Below are 21,728 nucleotides of genomic sequence, written 5' to 3' on the forward strand. Positions count from 1 at the left end.
CACTTATCCAACTCAGGGTCGCAGGACAGGTTTGAGTCTCACCCTCAGAAATAAAGGACAAAATGTAATGAGGTACACTTTCACACATAAACCACTAGGTTGGCTGTGGATGCTGGATTAGGTATTTATTTATTTTTTTTCCAGTTTAATCACTTGGCTGTGGAAAAAACGTGGACTCAACAAAAAGTAGTGAAGCAGTGTTGCCACAACCAAAATGTAAATTCATAATTTGTGGTTTAATATGAGCTGACAAGCTCGCCTGCTTCCACCTGACATTTCCTGAGATTCTCTTGTAAATGTGGCGTATCAGTAAATTATTTAGCATTGCAAACAAAAGAAATGTGCAACACTGATCCACAAATAAATACCTGAATGACTTGAAACAAGACCGTTTTTATATTTAATATTAAAACTGTGATTTTAATGTTGAAAAACCTGGGAGTATAAACATTTTACTTCTCAAACAGTAAGCTGGTTGGAGGTTAATAGACTCCCTCTCCCTTTCTTTTTACATCATGATGCTGACATTCTGACTAGTAAAAGAACCATATAAAGAATTTATTATTACCACTAAAAGACAGTCATAATTTCAAGTAATATATCAAACAACAAAAACACACAGCTTCAGTGGCTTCAAAACAGCCAGTTATACACGTGTACAACATATAAAAACTTCAAAGTGCCGAAATTGCAGAAAAAACAAACAAACCCTGATGCGGTTTACAGATTTCACGTTTAACATGTTTCCAACATTGTTGCCACACCTACAAAGTTCGTGAAACTTTCATCAATAACAGAAACATAAATACACTAAAGAGATTTTCACTTTCACTTTTTAACTAAAACAGATGAGGTGTAGTTTGTTAACTCAGCATAATGGTAAACGTATTACATGGTGGTGGCCTGCAGCCAAAGGTCAAACACCACAACTTAAATGAAAAGTTCAAGCTCCCTGAGTGTCTCGGCCTCCATGTCAGTTGGTGTGTGAGGTACGGCCTGTGAGAGAAACTCATCGAAGAAGTCTTTGTTGTTCTGCCCGTTCGAGCCGTTTGTCTCCGATGCTGTCCCTGCAGCTCTGACCGCACACTCGGGCTGCTCGGTTCCATCTTGCCCGTTGGCAAGCATCTCGAGGAAGCCGGTGCTGTCTGGCGAAAGGTTGCTCGCTGTTGTTGCCGGCGAGAGCAGGTCTGACAGGAAGTCATCACAGGTGGAGCCGTCGTATGTGCTGGAGGTAACAGTGCTGGGAGAGTCCAAGTCAGTGCTGTCCGGTGGGCGGTGCATTTCCCCTCGATTACCCAACACCTTATTCAGCCTAGCGAGCTTCTTCTTCTTTGCTTTGAGTTTCTTTATCAGCTTGTATCTCAGAGCTTCGGTGGTGCTGAGGCCTAGGGGAACCTCTGAGGAACGGCTGCCAAGTGTCTTTAGAGGGGTGATTTTAGGGATTCCCTTTGCTCCAGGCATAGTAAGTGACGTACCAGATATCACTGTAGTGTTTGATAGGTGGTTAGATGTGACTGGCTGTGACTGCACTGCAGGGCACAGGAAGGGTTTCTGGGTGTTTAAACTCTTTGTGCCAAATGCCCTGTACATGTCTGCAGCTTTCATTGGAAGCTCCTCACTCTCCTCCGTCCTGAGTTGTGGTTTGGGGTAGAGCACCACAGGAAGCTGCTGTCTTTTCACAGGATTGGGGGTAGAGTGAATAGGAGGAGGGGACTTTACTTGTGTGAGCGAGGTAGGGGCAAAATTAGCAATGGATGTCTGAACTTGGTTTAGTGGGTGTTTGCTAAGCAGGAAGGACCAGCGAGCACTCTGATCTAGTGGTGATGGCGTTGTGGGATCTTTCTGATTCATGAAAAGTGGTGGGTTATCAGTAGAAGACATGGGGGATGCCTGTTGTGTAATTTCAACAGCTGGACTCTTATCCTGAGTAACCGGGACCACAGGCTGGTCACAGTTTACGTCACCGGGCTCTGAAGATGGATGTGGTGACATATGTGGACTTCCTTTTGACTTAACAGTCTTTTTACCTTTTCCTCTCCTGACGGTTTTTCCTTTGCCAATTCCTTTCCTTCGTCCTCTCCTGGGACCAGGCACAAATGTCGGATCACTGGACGACCCATTCTCTGATTCAGGGTCACTTGAAGTGGACGGAAGTTCAACATCGTGCCCGTGATAGAGTTTACTAGCTTGAGCAGCAGAAGCGCTGTCTGGTGTGGAGTCGAGCGTTTCATTCCTACTGGCGGCGCTAAGGTCCTCAGTTTTCTGAGCATTAGTTAAAGACTGCATTTCCGTATCAGGTTTTACTTCAACCAGAGTGAGTGTAATGATGTCACTATGGGTAAGGCCCTCAAAGGTATCGAGCAAAGTGGTGGTACCTATGGATGTATCCACTCCTGCTGTAACTGTTGTGTCCATGATGCTGCTGGTGTCTTCAGTAAGAGCACAGATGATGTCAGTGTCAAGAAGAACAAGAAGAGACTGATCTGGAGTGCAAATCGACACTTCATCAGCTACTGAATCTTCATTTAAACTGGGGTTCCTCTCATTTTCAGATAGGGGAGATATGACACATGTGGTGGAGGGAGAACAGACTTCCTCCTCCCAGAAGACAATATGCATCTCATTAGCAGGGACCAGCAGCTTCTGATGGGTCTTGCAGTCTGGGTATTTTAAATCGTCATATTCCAGCCATGAGCCTGCAGGAAAGCAAGCACAACAAACAGTTACAACAAAACACAGCAGGTTCAACATTGGTGTCTACAGTGAGGGTTCATTTTACATGAAAAATTCATATTAAGAAGAAAACTTAAAAAAAATAAATAAATAAAAAAAAGGAAGTCTTCAAAACTAATAATCTTTTTTACAAGAGCAAAGTTGCTCTTGTAAAAACACAGTCTGCAATGTACTGTACTAGTCTACTCAATTCAAACCATACTGCTGACTCACAAATTAGTTAATATAATTGTTAAATGACAGTGAAACAGACAGTAAATGGGATCTTCTCTGATTTAACACTACATCAAGTGTCCAGGAGCAGAGGTGGCAAAAGTAGACATTCTGTACTTAAGTAGAAGTACAAATACTTGTGTTAAAAAAATACGTTGGTAAAAGTTGAAGTACTGGTTCAACTTCTTTACTCAAGGTAAAAGTGAAAAAGTACAGGCTCTGAATTGTACTCAAAGTAATAAAGTAAAAGTAGCTCTTTGGAGGACGTTTCTACCTGCTATTTTTGTCTAAAGCTAACTGAACCTGTTATATTAATGTAATAATATAAAATAATACATGAGAATAAAAATGTTATTCCAATCTAAATTTTAATCCTAATGAATGCACTCAGCTTGAATCTGTTCTGTAGGACACAAACTGTGAAAGGGAATTTAAACACAGCTCTATTCTCTGTGTCCTCCATAGTAGAGGGTGACTGTGCCTCCACCTAAACACAAACATACTCTGGGGTTACAGTGGGATTCAAGAGGAACACTAAGATCAGCTGTAGTGGCTCTGCATGGGGAGAAGAATCACAACTTTCTATTGTGACCTCCAGTAAGTTATCTTGGTGTGCAGGCTGTGATCAGCTGACCTGCTGCTGCTGCTCTGTGTGGATGAACTGAATTCAAAAATCTGTAACCCAGTATTTCACAGCTATCTGAGCTGATCTCCATCTCCTACACTGACAGCATACAGGCTGTAGAAATGTTGGATTCAGTCAATGAATCTCAGCATCAACAGCTTTGATTTAGGGGTGGGACTTTGTTAAAAAAATTAATCTAATTAATCAGAAGCTTTGTAATTAATTAATCCATTTTAATCACACTTCAATATTTAACATGAGAAATATTACCGTATTTTCCGGAGTATAAGTCGCACTTTTTTTCATAGTTTGGCTGGGGGTGCGACCTATACTCCGGAGCGACGTATATGTGACATTTATAACACATGAACCAAAATACTCCAGCCACTTGACATCTCCGTGAACTGCAGCTTTAAGGCAGTCTTGCGTAACCTGTGGGCGCAGTGGATGATGGATGGAGAGCACAGCTTAACGGCAACTGGGAGAATGTGCCACCCAACTTTCCTGGAAGTCATTGGATGGATCAAGAAAACATGGGCTTCAGTGACAAACCATCCTGTTGGGATTCAGAAAGGCTGGAATAATTGGAACTGCAGCTGACGACGAGTCTGACTAACGCGACACAGAAGAGGAAGCGGCGCTTCGTCTACGGAGTGTACGGAATTGTTTAGAAGTGACACCGAGGATGAAGAATTCAATGGATTGATGGTTTGGTTAACTTGTTAGTATGTTCTTTATGCTATGGTTATCTGAATAACTTAATGTTACGTTAACATACTGTAGCGATTCTCTTAGAGAGCGTGTTGATGTTGTGGGATTTCGGACTGTTCGGGAGGTTCGTGAAGGCAGCATGGAGAGAGAGAAAAGACCGAGAGCTTGCCTGTGTGTGTGTTGCTGTTCCGCTGTTGTAGTTGTGGTTGGCGTGGCTGTGGCCTACAGCAGCCGTTTTTCTGTTAATAAAGACGACCTTTGTTGTGAATATCGCCGACTTTGGAAGTGTGTTTACAACGTTACAATACCGAACACGTGTTCGTTGTGCGTCATGTAGCTGAATGTGCTACGTTAGCATAACGTAGGTGTAACCGTGTTCGTCCTGTTCTTTAATCCATTATTATTTTAAATTGCCGTTCAAGATGGAATTTCTGCTCTGAGTCTTGGATTCATAGCAAGGGGTGTACAATATGCAGTTAACTCAATGAATCACTGTAAGTATCATTCATAAAAGAATACAATTGTTGGCTTTTGGGGAATTTTGTAAGTTTTAATGACTTCTTATATAAATCAAATTCGTTCTTAAAAAAATGAAAAAATGGAAGACACTCTTGCATTCTGTTTGTGTATGAAGAACTTGGCCAAACATAAAGTTACATTGACACAAATTTCTTCTTTTTTGTTTCCTAAGCTTAAACCAAATGTTTTATCATCTCTTGACAGAGAGGCTGGTGATGATGGAAATTTTCCTTTTAGCAATGCTTGAACTTCCATCCAAAAACAATTAACTTTATCACATGAGAAGAATATATGGTCAGTGGTTTCGATATCTTTCTCGCAAAATGTGCAAATATTATCTTCAATATTAAAGCGTAACCTGAGTAATTCTTTAGATGGGTAGATGTTATTCATAATTTTAAAGTGTGTCTCTTTTGCTTTTGGGGGTATGGGGAAAGAAAGACACAGTTCTTATTTTGGCAATTGATAACATATCAAATTTATTTAAAATACCATTTTTATTTTGGTGACCAGGGAATAACTTTTCTGTAAAACATTTTCTCATAAAAAGGTTTTTGCACTTCCTGTCCAGAATTGGAGTTCCCTGGATTGACAGCGAGGGCAATTGTGGTTGTAATTTTTGATAGGTCATTAAATTTTTCATAAGAGACACAAATTCTCGGGGCAATGCGTTTTGTAATCTGATAAAGTCTAATACAGGAGGATTAAAGCTGTGCTTACACTGATATGAAGTCTAGACCGTCCAATTTCACAGCCGTTCACTTCCCGCCTTTGCGGTCTTCGTGAGCTGCGAAGGACCCGGTCTACGTAAGACGGGCCCTTCGACGGATGCGGCCCCTGAATTTGGACACAGCTAATTGTGCATCGATAAAATCTGTATGCCTGGAATTCATGCAGTGAGAAACGATCCACAGTGCAAAATGCGATTAAAATGCGTTAAAAATTTTAATTCGTTATTTTCCCCGTAATTAATTAATCGAAATTAACCCGTTAAAGTCCCACCCCTACTTTGATTCAAACTCATCTCTACTACACTGATGTAACCTGTAACTCTGACCATGAACACAGCCTCTGTGCACCAACACAGAGCTTTACTGTAAGCACAGTACAGCAAGCTGACCTATTTATCCTGCACTAAACTGCAGTATTTTCATACAATCTTTAAATAACAGTTAGTATACCTCAGTTTTGCGGTCCTTACCTTTAAATTTAACTTCTCTCCTTCCTCTTTCTTACATCTTTCTCGTTCCCTGAGTGAACTTCTCTCTCTTTCTTTTCTCTCCCTGGAAATACAGCAGCTGGACCTTTAGCTAGCAGACACACCGTGTGACAAACTGCACACAGTTTGTGTGTTTGCTGATATTAATTGAGCATTTAGAAACTTTGCATTAAAATTACCTGCAACAAACTCTTTATTTTCACTCCTCTTCAGCAGCACTAGCTAGTGTTGTAGTCAAGACCACCTAACCCGAGACCGAGACAAGACCAAGACCAGAGGGTATCGAGACCGAGACAAGACCAAGACTTTTAGGGTCCGAGACCAGTCGAGACCGAGACAAGACCAATACCAGTGCCTGACACTACATGACACAATAAAATGTGAAACATGATCAAAATCACTTCTCAAACTGATCTGAAAGATCCGCATTCCCATAAAATCATCTTGATATTAAACACTCACAGCTCAAATAAATATAACCATCTTTATTTAATACTCCTGGGTGACTTCCATCATTTATCACAGAATGTAAAACAATTATTCATAGTTCATCACAATAGTCTTAACTTTTCTCTGCCTTTCATAAACTATGCATAAAGTTGTGTTGTTTTTAAACCAACAACCTTTGTAAAAATGGGTGCTTTTTCAAAACCACATAGCTAAATGTGTAAAACTGAAAAAATGGCAAACACTCATCAACAGTAAGAACTAAAGCCTTTAATCTTATACAGATTAAAGCTGCAGGATGTAACTTTTATAAAAAATCTGGTTTTTACATATTTGTTAAAACTGTCACCATGTCAGACAGTATGAGACCGATAATCTGCGAAAAAAATGGAGCTCCTCCACCTCCTCCCTGAACCGCTCCCAGTCAAAAACAACCAGTCAGAGCCAGGAGGAGGGTCTTAGCACTGTCAATCACTCCTCGTGTATGCTGCTCAATGTAGTTGTGTGCAACACTTCATAATTTGGTATCGATCCTATGCCACAGGGCCATTATCACCGATACTGATACCAATACTTTTTAATAATTATGAAGAATTTCCATGACGTTTAACTGGTTTGAGATTTTTTTCCTTTGGATCATTAATTAGTTAAAACCCAGGATAGAATTGGGCAAAGTTTATATGCAAGTAGAAAATACTTTATCAAAATAAAAGTTATTGTTCTGAAACAATAGAACAAAACAATTTTCCCCATACATTGATGTCTGGATTTTTTTTTCATAAATTTCATAAATTTAATAAAAAATGTTCCTTCATTCACTAATTTTCTACAAATTTAAATTTAAATTTGATTTAAATGTTTCATAGCAAAATCCTTTTTTTTCCCAAATAAAATATGTTATGCATCACATGACAGTATAACAAAACACTGTGGGGAGGGGAGGAGCAAAGTGCTCTGTGCTGTGACAGGAGCGACACTTAGACAGTCAGCTCGCATCTTTGATGAAACCGCAGCACTGCATACAGGAGAGAAACTGAAGCCAAAGTATCGATCTCAGTACACTGATATTGATCAATACCAATACAACGTTGGCATCCATATTATCGATATTAGGATCAATCTGCCCACCACTAGCTCAGTGTACTAATGGCGGAGAAACAACTTACTTACTTCTCTGCTGTTACCATTGGTGGTGGCCATGGTAACTTCCGGGTTCTAGCAAGAAATATTTCTCACTCCAGCACTAATGCTAATTAGTAAGCTAATACTAACCACTAAATGCTGCTCCCACTTGTTAATTGAATGATGGGGCCTAAGACATAACCAGAAAGCAGTAATCAGTTTTTTTGGACGTGTAGTTACATTTCTCGAGGTGCATGTCAGGTTTTCTTCAGAGAGGATTTTCAGTTATACACAAAGGATCAATGCAGAACTCTAAATCAGGCCTTATCAGATCGATAGAATGATCATTTTTGCATATAATCCAGAAAAGTTACATTTATACATCAAGCATTTAATGTGTCCCAGAGTGCCGTTTCCTTCCACTGTGTTTGCAGAAATCACATAAAAAAATACACAACAAAAACATAATCCAGATTCCTCAGCTGCTAAAAGTATTTCCTACATTTGAATATCAGCCACCATATTGTGAGCATAAACTATCACGTTTTTAATGCAACAATAGGAAGTGACATCATCTTGCTGGGAACTGTAGTATTTTATTCTTGAAGGCCTCTCATAGCTCTACTAGTGCTGAAAACTAATGTTTGACTATGGCTTTCTGAATACAAGTAGGGCTGCAACTATCAATTATTTTAGTAATCAAGTATTCAATTGATTACTCCGTCAATTAATCAAGTAATTGGATAAGAAATAATTTTTCATTTTAACAATTCATCAGCATATTTTAACTTCCGTACTGCAGATGTTTCTGTGTGTGAAACAAACAGGGTGGATGGAGCAGCTACAAAGTTCTCTGTTCTTCATGTTGCTGATCAGGTGGTTGATAAAAAACAATTTGACGGAGCCCCTCTGTACTGAAGGGGGTGGGGGGGCACCGAACGATTGCTAGTGCTAATGGCAGCCCCCCTTTCCCCAGTACACTGTGGTTATAGATCTGTTCTGGTGGCTACAGCTGACGTAAAGAAAAAAATAACAGCTGACATCCTCTGCACAACACGCGCACATTCAAACATGCGCACTCACAGCACAGAGAAGTAGGGGCGTGAAAAAACATCTCAGCGATCCACTCGTGTTAAAGGGTCGTTTTTGTTTTTTTTGGAAATGCTCCGCTTACACGGAGACACCTGAGCTGCAGAGCCGAAACGAAACATCAAAGCAACAAATTTGTGTCGAGGATTTTTAATAATCAAATTGCGTTATTCCAAGAATCGTTGCAGCCCTAAAACTTGCATTAAATTTTTAGTTTGTGTATCAAAATACATGAAGGTTTGTATTTACCTTTCATGCTGGGATTTTTTTGTTGAATCGGAAGCCTGAAATTTTCCTTTGATCTTCATTTTCCCTCTTACTTCTCTTCGTGTTCATGCGGTTATTTCGATTTATGCAGCACACGCGTGACCATAGTGAGATCAAACGTACACACTGTGAATGAAACTGTCCGTGCTCTGTGGTAGATTGCAAACTGCGGTGAAATGATACAGGCGTAAGCAGCGATAATAGCAGCGACCTAGCCGGGGCGGAGTCTGTGAGGCTGCGCTCCTTTGAGAGGCAGAGGAGCGCAATCTTTGTTGGATTTGAATCAGTACGTTTTGCATCCAATAAAAGCAAAGATGTTAACAAATAAATTGGACAGTATTCTGGCAATTTAGTGATATTTCCACAGCTGTGGTCTTGACTGGTCTTGAAATAAAATCCCGAGTCCGCAATGTCCGAGTCCATGACAAGACCGAGACCAAATGCGGTCGAGTCCATGACAAGACTGAGACCATCAAAAAGCGGTCTCGAGACCAAGACCAATCTCGAGTACTACAACACTAGCACTAGCTAAGATGCTGGAAGTATCGCAAGCACAACTTACAGACTCAGTCCAGCCCACTTTAAGCCCTGATTACAGCGCTACAAATTATACATAATTTATATGGTTTTGCCTCTTTAATTTCTTTGTATGCGATAAGCCCTGGTGATGGAGGATAAGCCAGCAGGATTGACTCTTATGTGCAATTATTCCGCCGTTGAGGCTCAGATCGGTTTGAGGTTTGAAGGCGCAGATGTTAAACCTAAAGTAACAAATCTGGTTTGAAAATGTAAGGAGTAGAATGTACCGATATTTGTGTAAAAATGTAGGGAGTGAAAGTAACAAGCTGTCAGAAAAATAAATGCTCAAGTAAAGTACATATACTTGAATATTCTACTTAAGTACAGTAACGAAGTATTTGTACTTTGTTACTTCCCACCTCTGTCCAGCAGAATGTGCTGTTGGCAAACTTCAATGCAGTCAAATTAGACACCAACCATAAAGAGATTCAGCCATGCAGAGAAGTCTTCAAATGTAACTTGGAGATAAATAGAAAAGAAAAACGACCTCATTTGACCTCAGTATCTGTGTAAAGATACTGGACTAAATGACAGAAACTTAGACGTTTTATGCAAACTATACATTTCAAAACAGGCTGAAAAGGTTGTGTAATACTAAAAACAATTTAGTTGTAACAAGACCATCCCAAAGACTGTAAGTATTTCAGACATAAAGAGAGATGATGTTCAAGAACACATTTCTGTACACAGCAACTGCTGAACATCTAAAAATCCTATTATCAAGCAAAAAGCAACTTGCTTTTTGATCTACAGGAGCCGGGATCGTCAGCTTCCAAACGCAGTGTCGTTAAAAGAAGAGCTGATGCAACACAGTGGTAACTTTTTTGAAATGATTCATGCATTAATTTTAAAATTGACACATTTTAAAATAAATAAATGAATAATTAAATGATATTTTTTTCATTTTCAACATCTGACAGTCTTTGGACTGTGTTAAATAATTCTGTGTTCCATTTACATTTACACACAAATACTTACCATCAGTATTGCAAGTCCAGGTGACAAAGTGCTTCAGTTGACTGTTGTACTGTATGATGGTGGTGATGGAGTAGTTTTTCCCCTTGAAGTTGAAGGTATACATACTGACATCATTGTTTGGCAGCCCCTCCACAAAGTGCAGTGCGAACACTGGAGGCACACTATTCAAAACAAACAAACAAAAAATAAAGCAAAACTGGTTAAAGGTATGAAAAAGTGAAAAACTAGACACGACTTTTAAAAATTGTTGTTGTTTTTTCCAACTGAGGATCTGCTAAACTTCAAACTGAGCATCAGAATGTGGAAGAAAGGTGATTTAAGTGACTTTGGACGTGGCATGGCTGTTGGTGTCAGATAGGTTAGTCTGAGTATTTCAGTATTCAGAAGAGAATGGCCAGACAGCTTCAACCTGATAGGAAGGCAACAGTAACCCAATTGTTGCAAAGTATGCAGAAGAGAATCTCTTAAAGCACAAGAGGTTGAACCTTGATGCAGATGGGCTACAGCAGCACGAGACCACACCAGACACCACTCCTGTCAGCTAAGACCAGGAAAATTAGGCTACAATCTACACATGCTCACCAAAACCGTACAACAGAAGATGAGATAAATACTGGCTGCCCTGATAAGGCTCGATTCTGCTGTGACATTCAGATAGTAACAACACGAGACCACCACAAACGCATGGCTCCATCCTGCATCAGTTCAGGCTGCTGATGGTGTAATGCTGTGGTGATTTAAGAATTAAGGCAGTTCTGAAAGCAAAACGGGGTCCAACCTGGCACTGATAAGATGTACCTAATAAAGTGTCCAGTGATTGTAAGTGGTAATAATTAAATTTTATTGACCACATAAAGAATTAAGTTTAGAATTAGCTGTGCAGTCACAGTTTCTCCAGCTTTAGCTTTTTCTACTAACCTGTGGATTTCCACTTTAACTGTGATCGTCTATTTTATTTTCTTCCAACTTTACTGCGGACAATCAGGAGAGTGTGATACAGACACACTGCCCCTCTATGATGTGTTTATCAAGTAGATATTAATCCCTTAAACAACTGGGTACAATCATTTCCTATGGCCTTTGTGGTTTGAAGACACTGGACTAAAACCACACTGTAAAAAAAGTGGTCTTAATTTCCAAATGTACAGTTTTGGAAATGTTCACATGAACACAATGATTCAACATGATACGTACAACCCCCCCCAAATAAAAGCAGTTTAGTACTTACTTTTCCAGCACCATAGTCCTCATCTGATTCTCCTTGCAGCACGCATTACAGGGGCCCAAGTGTGTTGCTTTGAGTGGGTGCCAATCAGGCACAATATTTGTGAAGGTGGGGAGAGTTTCCATAACCCTGAAAAAGCACAAAATAAAATGCATTTAGGATTCAGACTGCTGCCAAAAGACATCCATTTACCAACACAGTAATGAAGATAAATGCAACAAAGGGGTGAAAATGCCCCAACCAAGATTTTTAGTCATGTATTGCTGGCATCATTCATTTGAGATGCTCTTTAATATGCGCTTTAAAAACTTGTCTGCATTTCTGCCAGAAAAGTTATCAGATGCAGCAGCTACGGAAATTATTTATTTATATTTCTCCTTTGTCCTCTTGAGGGATGCTCAAAGCAGAGTGGGGCCTCTTCCAATTCTTATAATATTCAATGCATTTGCTCCCAGCACGATTACTTTCAACATAGTTACTCTATGCAGTGCTTACACTAAACTCATGTTTTATGGAATAAAGTAAAGCACAGTATTTTCTAAACTTTAATTGGTTAAAAATAAGTTACCCTACCTTTCTTTCATAGCGGTTTTACACTCACTGCACTTGAACTCCCAGGAAAATGTTGCCTTGAAGAGACGTTCTATCCACGAGTCCATCCGGAGCAGAAGTGGCATAGCAAATACCGGAGCTTCCCTCTGACCTGAGAAGTAAAAACATGCCAGAGTTAGAGCACGGTTACAGCTTCAGCTGCATGCTCCAGTTCCAGGTCATTTTTTTAAAAACATAACCTGTGCACAAGGTGTGTTGAGATATCACATGAGGATCAATAGTGTCTTCTTGGTTTATGTTTGCATCATTCACCTCCATCCACGTGTGTTTAGATCACATTTTCCAGGTTGTATATAAATGTAATAAATTTGGCTGCAACAAGTCGAGCAAAATCCAAGGTTTGCCTGCCCGGACCCGCGTCTTTGTGATAGTATCAGGTGATAATGGCTGTTTTCAAGGATCAAGATTAAGTCTCGTCTATACAAAAGACAGACTGATGACTCAGTGCAGTTTTGTGGTATTTTTTTTAGTGAGGTGCCAAGTATATAAAGGATGGTACACACAACAGTACGCAAAAATGAAAATATTTAAAGTAAGCAAGCGTTTTATTTTTTTGAAGATCTCTGATGGGGCGTTTCACATAGTGTATAAAGTACTGTATGTGTTTACATTTTACAGAAGGAGCCTGTTAGAACAAGACTGCTTTTATAAATACTTCTGTTGTCACTGAATTGTTGGAAAAATTGTAGCAGTAGACTATATGAAAATTAATATTCAAGAACAGAAGGCTTGGGGGGCCCCAGGAGCCTTGTGCTGTTGAGTTTGCATTCGCTTAGACATCTCTCCCTTGCTCACAGTAGCGTGGCACGATTTGCATATTGTTCCTGATCTAACACTGGTTTTCTATCAGTGCTGGTGGATTCAAAAAGGCAGCACAGAAAACACTTGAGTTTTGTTTTTTTATTAATGTTTTTCAATAAATATGTTAAAATTATGTCAGAACACCACTGGATGCATCTTTATTTCCCTGCATGTTGTTCAGCTAAAGTATACGAATGTGGAGAGGAATGATGTCCCCGACACTCGGCAAAATGTCCAGATCGAGCTAAAGGCAAAGATGGTCAGCAGAGGACTGAGGAACTAGTGCTTATCAACTGTTGTTGTTTTTAAAGCTTGCCTTTGGAGTATAACAGAGTTTCTGGTTTGTTTTTAAAATGTAAATCTGAGCGATTCTGTCGTTACCTAATGCAAACATTTAGACTGTCACACCACATTTTTTGTTACAAACAAATAATCAACCAAAAACAAATTTCCTTACTTTTTGTGCCAAGTCTAGTTGCTAAACTAAATTCTAAACAAGCAAGAACCAGACCTGAAGACTGGGTAGCAAAACCTGTCTGGCATGAAACCTATTAAAGACTCAAGTCTGAGTCATGCTGAGGACTTTACCTGCAGCACTGAAGAGACTAATGAATGTAATTTTCTCAGATAATAATGGTAAAGGGAAGGTATTCTGGACAGGCTGGCAGTCAGATACAGGGTTAAAATACAGCACATCTCCATTACCTTAATTCACACTTTGAGTTGAATTTCAATTTAAAACTACACTTAAAGAAAACACCCATGGTCATCCAATCTATTTAGAAACAAACATGCAGCTGGAAAGTCGCACATCTATATTGCATGTTTTTCCTCCGCCAGTGTTCAGGCCCAAGTATGTTCAGTGCCATGAGTTTGTCTGTCAGCAAGATCATGCAAAGGTTCAAGCCAAATGATATGAAACCTGGTGAAGGCTGAGCAAATACAGAATGACTAATTGGGTATGGATAACTCTCTCTTTAAACTTTAAGTCTATTAAAAACAGATCATCATCATTATCAAAAGATCATCATTTGTCAACTAAAATAACCAGAACACTGCCGTGCTCCAGTGCTGTTTGGCCTGTTGATTCTGATGGCAAACTCACACACTTAACCACACAGAGACATTAAAAATACAAAGAGAGGGTTGGTTTATGATGTTTATATGCTAAAAAAATAGTTGTCATTTTAGCCTGTTGCTAGGTGGCTGCAAGGCAAAAATAATGACATCATAATATCTGATACAGATAAGAACCTTCAGGGGCCCAAGATGTGGCCAGGTTTGGCTGTTCAACGCCTGATGGTCTACGAGGAGTTTAGGGACACACACACACATACACACACACACACACACACACACACACACACACACACACACACACACACACACACACACACACACACACACACACACACAAACACACACAAACACACACACGGATTTATTGTAATTATGTTGTTTTTGACAAATACCTGAAATCACAGTCTGATGTTACTTTCTATAAAATCTTCATTTGACATTGAAAATGTGTGTTTGGGTCACTTTCTGTGCATTTATTCCTACCATCACCATAAATAAATAATATTTTAAAAAATCCCAAAAAGAATAAGGTTGTTGCAATACTGCAAAATGAGGAAGAGCTGGCTCTGTGAAATACTTTCATTAATTAACAACAATATTAGATGTAGACAGTCACCTAAAAATAAAGAACATGTCCATCTCGTGGCTCACGCCATTAAAAAGGAAAAAAAAAAAATACAAAAACTGCAATTTCAACCAAAACAAACAAAGCTATTTTGGTACCACTAATTTTGTAATGAATTAAGAAAGCAATGGGAAATGTGAACTTCCGAAGAAGTCGTCAATAAGCAGGTAAAAAGTAGACCTTTCAGATGCTACAACTTGTTTTGAACAGCCACTAGTGAGCTGTAGGTTCAATAACTTAATTCTGATGTGTTGGCAGGATTCAGTTTTCAGATGTTTACTTTGAAGTTATCAAATTGCACAGGGTCACAGGGTAAAAAAATACACTCCCATACCTCAGTGCAGTAGAGTCAGCTGATCATCTGACTCCACTGCAAACTCGTTACTGCATTAAAGGAAGCAACATTACCAATCAAATACGCATGCATTTACCTTCAGATAGCATGCTTTTGTTATGCAATGGCAAGAAATTACTTATGAAAGTTGCACAAAATTTTAATTTAACTGTCTTCCTACATTGTGGATCTTGGAGGCCTTTTCCCCCACTTGGTGAGACGACCTTTGTAAGTTTACCCAAAACGCATTTTTTGAATGTTTGAATGATAAAACATCCAGTGCTTTTTTCTCTTACTCTACATGACAGGCAGTAAGTTTGGACAGTGCTGCTACTGAAGCAATGACACACATTGGTGCTCAAAGCTGATCACAGATTTTGGCTTTAGATTGCAGCATTTGAGTTGGTGCAAAAGATTTAGTTGCAATTTATTTTTACAAAGCTTTAATGTTTTTCATCAGCCCGGGAAGTTTAATGCGGGTATCTTCTGTACTTATGAAGTTATGCGGGATAAAAGATTATGGTGAAAACAATGCAAATTAAAACTTTGAAGGACTGTAACTGGGACAGTTTTCATATTATTGAAGTGCATTTTTGTATGTATTCATTAAATGTACTGAAGTTATTGTTTGAAAAAATAGAAGGCCCGGGGAGGTCAGGTCAGGTGGGAGGCACTCACTGATTTTTCATGGAATGACCCTCATGTCAGGCCGCTTGATTACAGCACAAATTATTACAATGACTATTTTAGTCAATATTAAAAAGTTCTGCAACTTTGATCTCAGAGACGTGATGTATTTACATCAGTGTCTTTTATCATCAATGTTTTTTTTTTTATTAAATGGATTAAATTGACCTTCAAATATAGTTCACCAGAAGAAATAAAAATAAACATGAACTGAACCACATGTGTCACAGCATGGCAGAAGATGGGCTACTAAAGAAAGGGGAAAGCCACCACTGTTAACAAAAGCTGGATTTTATAACAGCAGACAAAACAAGCTGTGAACTGGAAAGAAGTAAAATAATCATTTTACCTCTAATATCTTGTTTCCATGATCACTGAATGTCAAACTCACAAGTTAAAATAAAATCTGGTTAGCTGCCCCACCCTACTTCCTGTACTGCATGCAAACGCGACCCCTCCAGCACTAGTCGCCTTTTAAATACGGCATTGGCTGACTGGTTTTAGTGTGACTGGGCAGACACTGTGCCTGGATTAAACCAGTAGCAGTGACACACAGAGACAGTACAACATTCCTTAGAGACAGAAATGCCTCATGGGGCTCTCAGCACAGCTGCACCTTCATTGTGAATGTTCTTATTGAACTATTTAATTCACACAGATGCTGACACACACTTAAACAGGACAATAATATACTGCTTACATTTTTAAAATAGTACTCATTGAAAACATAACTTTATTTTGCCTTCTCAAGACTGGCTAGTAAGAAGCCTGAAAACATTCCAAGTCACTGTAAATTCATGATAATTAATTAGGTTGATAATTGTAATACTCTTCACTTACCCAGTTTGCAGCGCAGCTTGGGTTGCAGTAGCTTGAAGACTGACATCCGGAGACTCTGAAGATCTGCAGTGACCTTTTGCAGCATGTGACTTGGAACCCGCACAATGCCATCTAGTCAGAAACAATTTCAGATAAGCAAATCAAATACGATGCTGGGTTTACGCCAGTCTATTTATGGAGGTCTGTGGGCCTAAAGTGAAAGCCAGTGTCCTAAGGTCTTTATTTTTCTTAGACAACAACTATAACTACTAATGTATCTTATTAGCAGGTAACACTCAACAGGTGCAAACAGGGATTAAAGAATAGTTCTACACCACACTCATGCATATACTGAAAATCACTTTAACTTACCACTCCCGGTCTTTTGGTGGACTTGGATGGCCCCACAAATGTCTTCATATCCTTTTAGTAGCTGCCACAGAGATGGCCGCTGAGGATCATCTTTAGGTTTACACTTTTGCAAACTCTTGCAGTTGAACAGAGCAGCAAGCAGCGAGTCCAGCCAACACAGGTTGTCACTGTTTCTCCAGAGAAGCTGGTTTGGAACGGGTACAAGTTCTTCGGACCCTCTTAATGAAGAACCAGACAAATCCTCACTTCCCGACTTAACGCCCCCTGGGTCCTTACAGTCTTCAGTCCATGATATTTCTGTACTCACTGTCTGCTCACTTTGACGACTCGATGAAACATAGATTTTATTTGAATTAATGTTCTGTTTGAAGTCCAGACTGTTGCATATGTTTTGCACCCCAGGAAGACTCATTTCATGGTTTAACTCAGTCTTTGATATACCACGAGCACCACAATGAGAAGACAGCGCAGGTTCATCACCATCAGTGGTCAACAAAACTTCCAATGAATGTCCAGCTGAGGCTGAGCACATAGAGGAGGCAAGACCATCGGCATAAACAGCACTGTCCGCATCCTTTTCTTGTACCAATTCCCAATTTGTTGCCTTTGCAACTCGACAATCCTTGTGGTATCCATTCAGCTTTTCAACATCCATCTTGAGTTCTGCATGCTGGCCATTTCTGATGGCGTTTACAGCACCATGCTCTGCTGGGCTAACGGGTGTGCCAGTTACACCCTGTGGCTCGGGACCATCAATTTCACTTGATCGAAGACGCTTGAATGAAGGTTTAATCAGCTCTTCCTTTCCCTCCGTGGTAACATTTTTTCTTTTGTGCCCAACAGCCGGCTCCATGGGATCCAAGCTAGCCAAAACATCCTCCAAGGAGCGGCTGACCAAAGGGAAAAGACACTACGAGGGAATGGATATAAAGAGGTTACCGAACATGCTGACAAAACAAATACATGAAACTGTGACAGCAGTGCTCGGACTTACCTGTGGGTTTGTGCAGAGTGTGATCGAATCCTGGAGGCTGATGCGGTACAAGCGCAAAGCATAGGTCAGCCCCTTTGAAGTACACCAAGGACAATAGTCCAGTGAAGCTGCTCTTCCCTGAACCTACGAACAAAACACAGTACATGTTAAAGGCCCAAACTTCTACAAGGTGTTGTTTCGCTATTTCAAAAGTTGTAAACCTAAGACAGTAAACAGCTTAAAAGAAAACAGGAAGCTATAAAAAGATCCGATTGTTGATATTCATGATCATTTTAGAATTTTAGACTGCAGATGAATGACTTTTTTTTAACCATCATTTCTATTATCTGTCATCTTTTTATATCTTTAAAAACATATTTAAATAACATGTGCACATGAATCAAACCTTGAAAGAGTTTACTTGATTTACCTTGCAACACCAAACAAGATTTATGTTTTAATGCTCGTAGTGAGGAGCAGTTCAAGTGAGGCAGGACAGGCGGAGTGAAGTACTTGAAAGCAGATGCATACTTGTAATAAAATCATATGTAGTACACAGTTTCTCATGTTACAATATGACAGATCTACCAATCTCAAGCCTGTCCAAATAAGTAATGTACCAACTTTCGCCTTTTACAACCAAAGATTTCCGTTTTTGTTTTGTTTTGAATTTGCTTTGGTACTGTCCAGTCACAGTCGTTTTCAAATACAATTCAGCTTTGCGCAAGTGACAACAAAGAGGAAAACAAGAGGTCTACTGACTTTTCCCAAATACCCCACCATTGGTGAGGACAAAGCCTCCAAACCAGTGTCTTCACCAGAAACTGGCAAACAGCGGCTGCTGCTATTCGGGTCCATGGCTGTCCGGTGCCATCCACAATATATAACCATGTCACTGCAAACTGTCTCACCTCCGAGGGAGCTAAGGAAGAAGAAGAGGTACGTTATAAAGTTTTGAAGTTACATGGAAAAACGCTTCAGTACTGTGTAAATATATTTTCTGTTACTTTGAAAGTGCTAACATTCCCTTTAACATATTTGGTTGTGTCGCAAACAATGTTGCAAAATCACTTTATAACTCATAGGCTTGAAACAGTGATAACCCACATTATTGAGGATACATCAGTTGTGAAATTCTAGGTTCATAACAATGTTTAAAACATTTGCTCAACATCAGTATGCTTTATTTATTTCTCCTTTTATGCAAGGGACATAAACAAGTCTCTATCAGAAAAAAATACCTCAATTATTTTAAATCCTTTCAGTCGTCTTTATACATCAACTACTGCCATCTGTAAATGTCATCTGTGTTTACCGAAAGGAGGGTGACAGCCAACAAGGATGATATTAGCAGATAACGATGTTCAGCCATGATATCAGTGGGTCCCTACTAAAGGAATAAATACATACAATAAATGCATCAAAACCCCAAGCAATCAAAATGTTCCCAAGTGGCTGCTTAATCCTTTCACTGGCCTGTTTACTCTTAATCTACAGCGAGCCTGAAGGCAGAATAATGGACTCCTAAGCACAGATGATGATCACTATCTGAGTGCAATTTATCCTAATGTAGAACATGTCTTTTAAACAGATCACCCAGCTGCCTTTTCCCTATTGTTTCTTACAGAGGGGCTGGGTGTGTATATATATATATATATATATATATATATATATATATATATATATATATATATATATATATATATATATATGCAAGTTTCTAGAACATTCCTCCAAACGAAGTTGCCCACATCTTGTCCAGATTTGCAGGATTTCTCCATATTTCATTTAAATCCATCAGGAATGCCCCAGGACAGAAAACAGGAACTAGTAAAGTTTCCCAGTAAACCTGACCAAGTAAAAGCTATTTAACAGTAACAATGGCAAATATCTATCCGTGATTCACAATTAAGTATTTTAATCAACTGAACATGCAAAACACACGTTTTCCTGGATAATATAACCATATAGTGAGTGAATGGACACAGACGAAGGTAAACACCCCAAATAACTCATCAATCAGGAGCACACTTATGTAATAAAACGCTTATTTCTCATTAGCTTGCTAATGTAGTGGGCATACTAATTTTATTTTTTTTGGGGGGGTGGATCACATCTGTTAACCAGCCTGCATGCTCTGACTGAACTATCAGACCCTGACCCTGGAAGCTAGCATGCTAAACCCTTAGCCTAAGGCCGGGCGACCGCTTAACTCACTGCTACATTTGATTCTACGGAAAAAAGAAAAGAAAAAAGAAAGAAAGAAAGAAAGAAAGAAAGAAAAATACGTACCCAAACCGACGTTAAATAGTATTTGCTATTACACCGCTGGAAGGTGAAATCCGTGCACAGAGAGCCGTATTTTCTGAGTCCCGCCGGTGGAATGAGTCCATGTGCATCTTTCTATGGCTTCGTATCACAAACGTTTTCCCTACCGCCGGTTTGTGCAGCGGCCTTTTCCTTCCCCCACTCTATCACTGAAGGTTCCGCTGGCCCCCACTCGGCAGTTCATGTGAACTGCAGTAATCTGGGCTGAAGTTATTGTTCATACTGACACAATATTATCACCAGTAATAGTAGGATACTAATATTATTGTAAGATTAAGATTATTACTGGTAGGATAATATTGAGGATGTCTAACATAGTAATGATAATTATATTGCACTTTTTTTTTTTAACTAATAATACTTTTACAGTTATTATTATAATAATATTCTATTTTTAGTTTTCTGTACTGAGCTGCTGTAATGCGCAAATTTCCCCGTCGTGGGATCATTAAAGTTTTATCTTATCTTATCTTATCTCTTATCTAAGTAATTGGATGACAGTGATTTCCTCTTTTTTGCCTTCTTTTCTGTTATTGTAACTTGTTTGTTACTATTATTTATGCAAATCTGTACACATTTCTTTTTATTTTCTACCCAACAAAATCCTTCTGATTTACTGCTCTTCCACAACATGTCTTTTGTCCTGTCTCCCTCCCCTCAGCCCCAACTGGTCGCAGCAGATGACTGCCCCTCCCTGAGCCTGGTTCTGCTGGAGGTTTCTTTCTGTTAAAAGGGTTTTTTTTATTCCCACTGTCACCAAGTGCTTGCTCATAGAGGGTCGTTTTGACTGTTGGGTTTTCTCTGTAATTATTGTAGGGTCTTTACCTTACAATATAAAGCACCTTGAGGCAACTGTTGTGATTTGGCACTATATAAATAAAATTGAATTGAATAAGTTGGAAGGACAGACCCACCTCGGACCAGACCCCCAGCAGCCGGGAATATCCAGGATATGATCTGGACAGACTGATGTCAGAGGGCCTCATCCCCACTTGCCCACCTCCAAACAGAAAGTTGCCATTTGTAGGGGAGGGGTTCTAGAGGGTTTCTACCAGTGACGTGCGGTGAGGGTCGTGACTGGTGAGGCACTGACGTCATCACATCAGATTTACAAACATATAGCTTATTCACCATTTGATTGGCAACAGTTGTTTTGTTTAACATTAACATAGTCTGAAGCAAACCTTTTAGCTCCGGTGCTGGTCTTCCTTTAATTATTATCTTCTGCTTCGATTGAAAGTCCAGTTTAGAAAATTCTTTCAGTTGAGTTATGTAATCTTCCATGTTGAACATAAGGCCAAGCAACAGGAAAAACTAACTGGCCTTGCTAAACTGTTTATGGTAGCTTGCCACCGAGGAGTCGTAGAGTC

General features: G+C 39.5%; 1 protein-coding gene across 7 annotated transcripts; it reads right to left on the reverse strand.

Annotated features, from left to right (window-relative positions):
• Positions 1-116: 116 nt before the first annotated feature.
• uspl1 (ubiquitin specific peptidase like 1) lies at positions 117-20,465 on the reverse strand. Of its 7 annotated transcripts, none has more exons than XM_030745860.1 (10): positions 20,323-20,465; positions 19,346-19,420; positions 18,793-18,952; positions 18,052-18,174; positions 17,058-17,967; positions 16,707-16,817; positions 12,301-12,430; positions 11,731-11,856; positions 10,503-10,663; positions 117-2,696 (listed from the first exon to the last, which is right to left on the reverse strand). In XM_030745860.1, exons 3-10 carry the CDS (start codon positions 18,919-18,921, stop codon positions 931-933), a joined length of 3,456 nt encoding a protein of 1,151 aa, XP_030601720.1. In that variant the 5' UTR covers positions 18,922-18,952; positions 19,346-19,420; positions 20,323-20,465; the 3' UTR covers positions 117-930. The 7 variants fall into 7 exon arrangements, with proteins under 7 accessions (XP_030601720.1, XP_030601719.1, XP_030601722.1 ...); XM_030745859.1 differs by having other exon boundaries at positions 19,272-19,420; XM_030745862.1 differs by having other exon boundaries at positions 19,346-19,417; positions 20,323-20,433.
• Positions 20,466-21,728: the final 1,263 nt, after the last annotated feature.

This window comes from Archocentrus centrarchus, chromosome 14 (genome assembly GCF_007364275.1).
Source record: "Archocentrus centrarchus isolate MPI-CPG fArcCen1 chromosome 14, fArcCen1, whole genome shotgun sequence".
Classification (NCBI taxonomy): Eukaryota; Metazoa; Chordata; class Actinopteri; order Cichliformes; family Cichlidae; genus Archocentrus; species Archocentrus centrarchus.

Coding starts and splice junctions, on each gene's coding strand:
- uspl1 (XM_030745858.1), bottom strand. CDS start 18,921: ATGGTTATATATTGTGGATGGCACCGGACAGCCATGGACCCGAATAGC. Junction 18,175..18,792: donor TGGTGGGGTATTTGGGAAAA/GTCAGTAGACCT, acceptor TTTTGTTCGTAG/GTTCAGGGAAGAGCAGCTTC. Junction 16,818..17,057: donor CCACCAAAAGACCGGGAGTG/GTAAGTTAAAGT, acceptor GTTTCTGACTAG/ATGGCATTGTGCGGGTTCCA.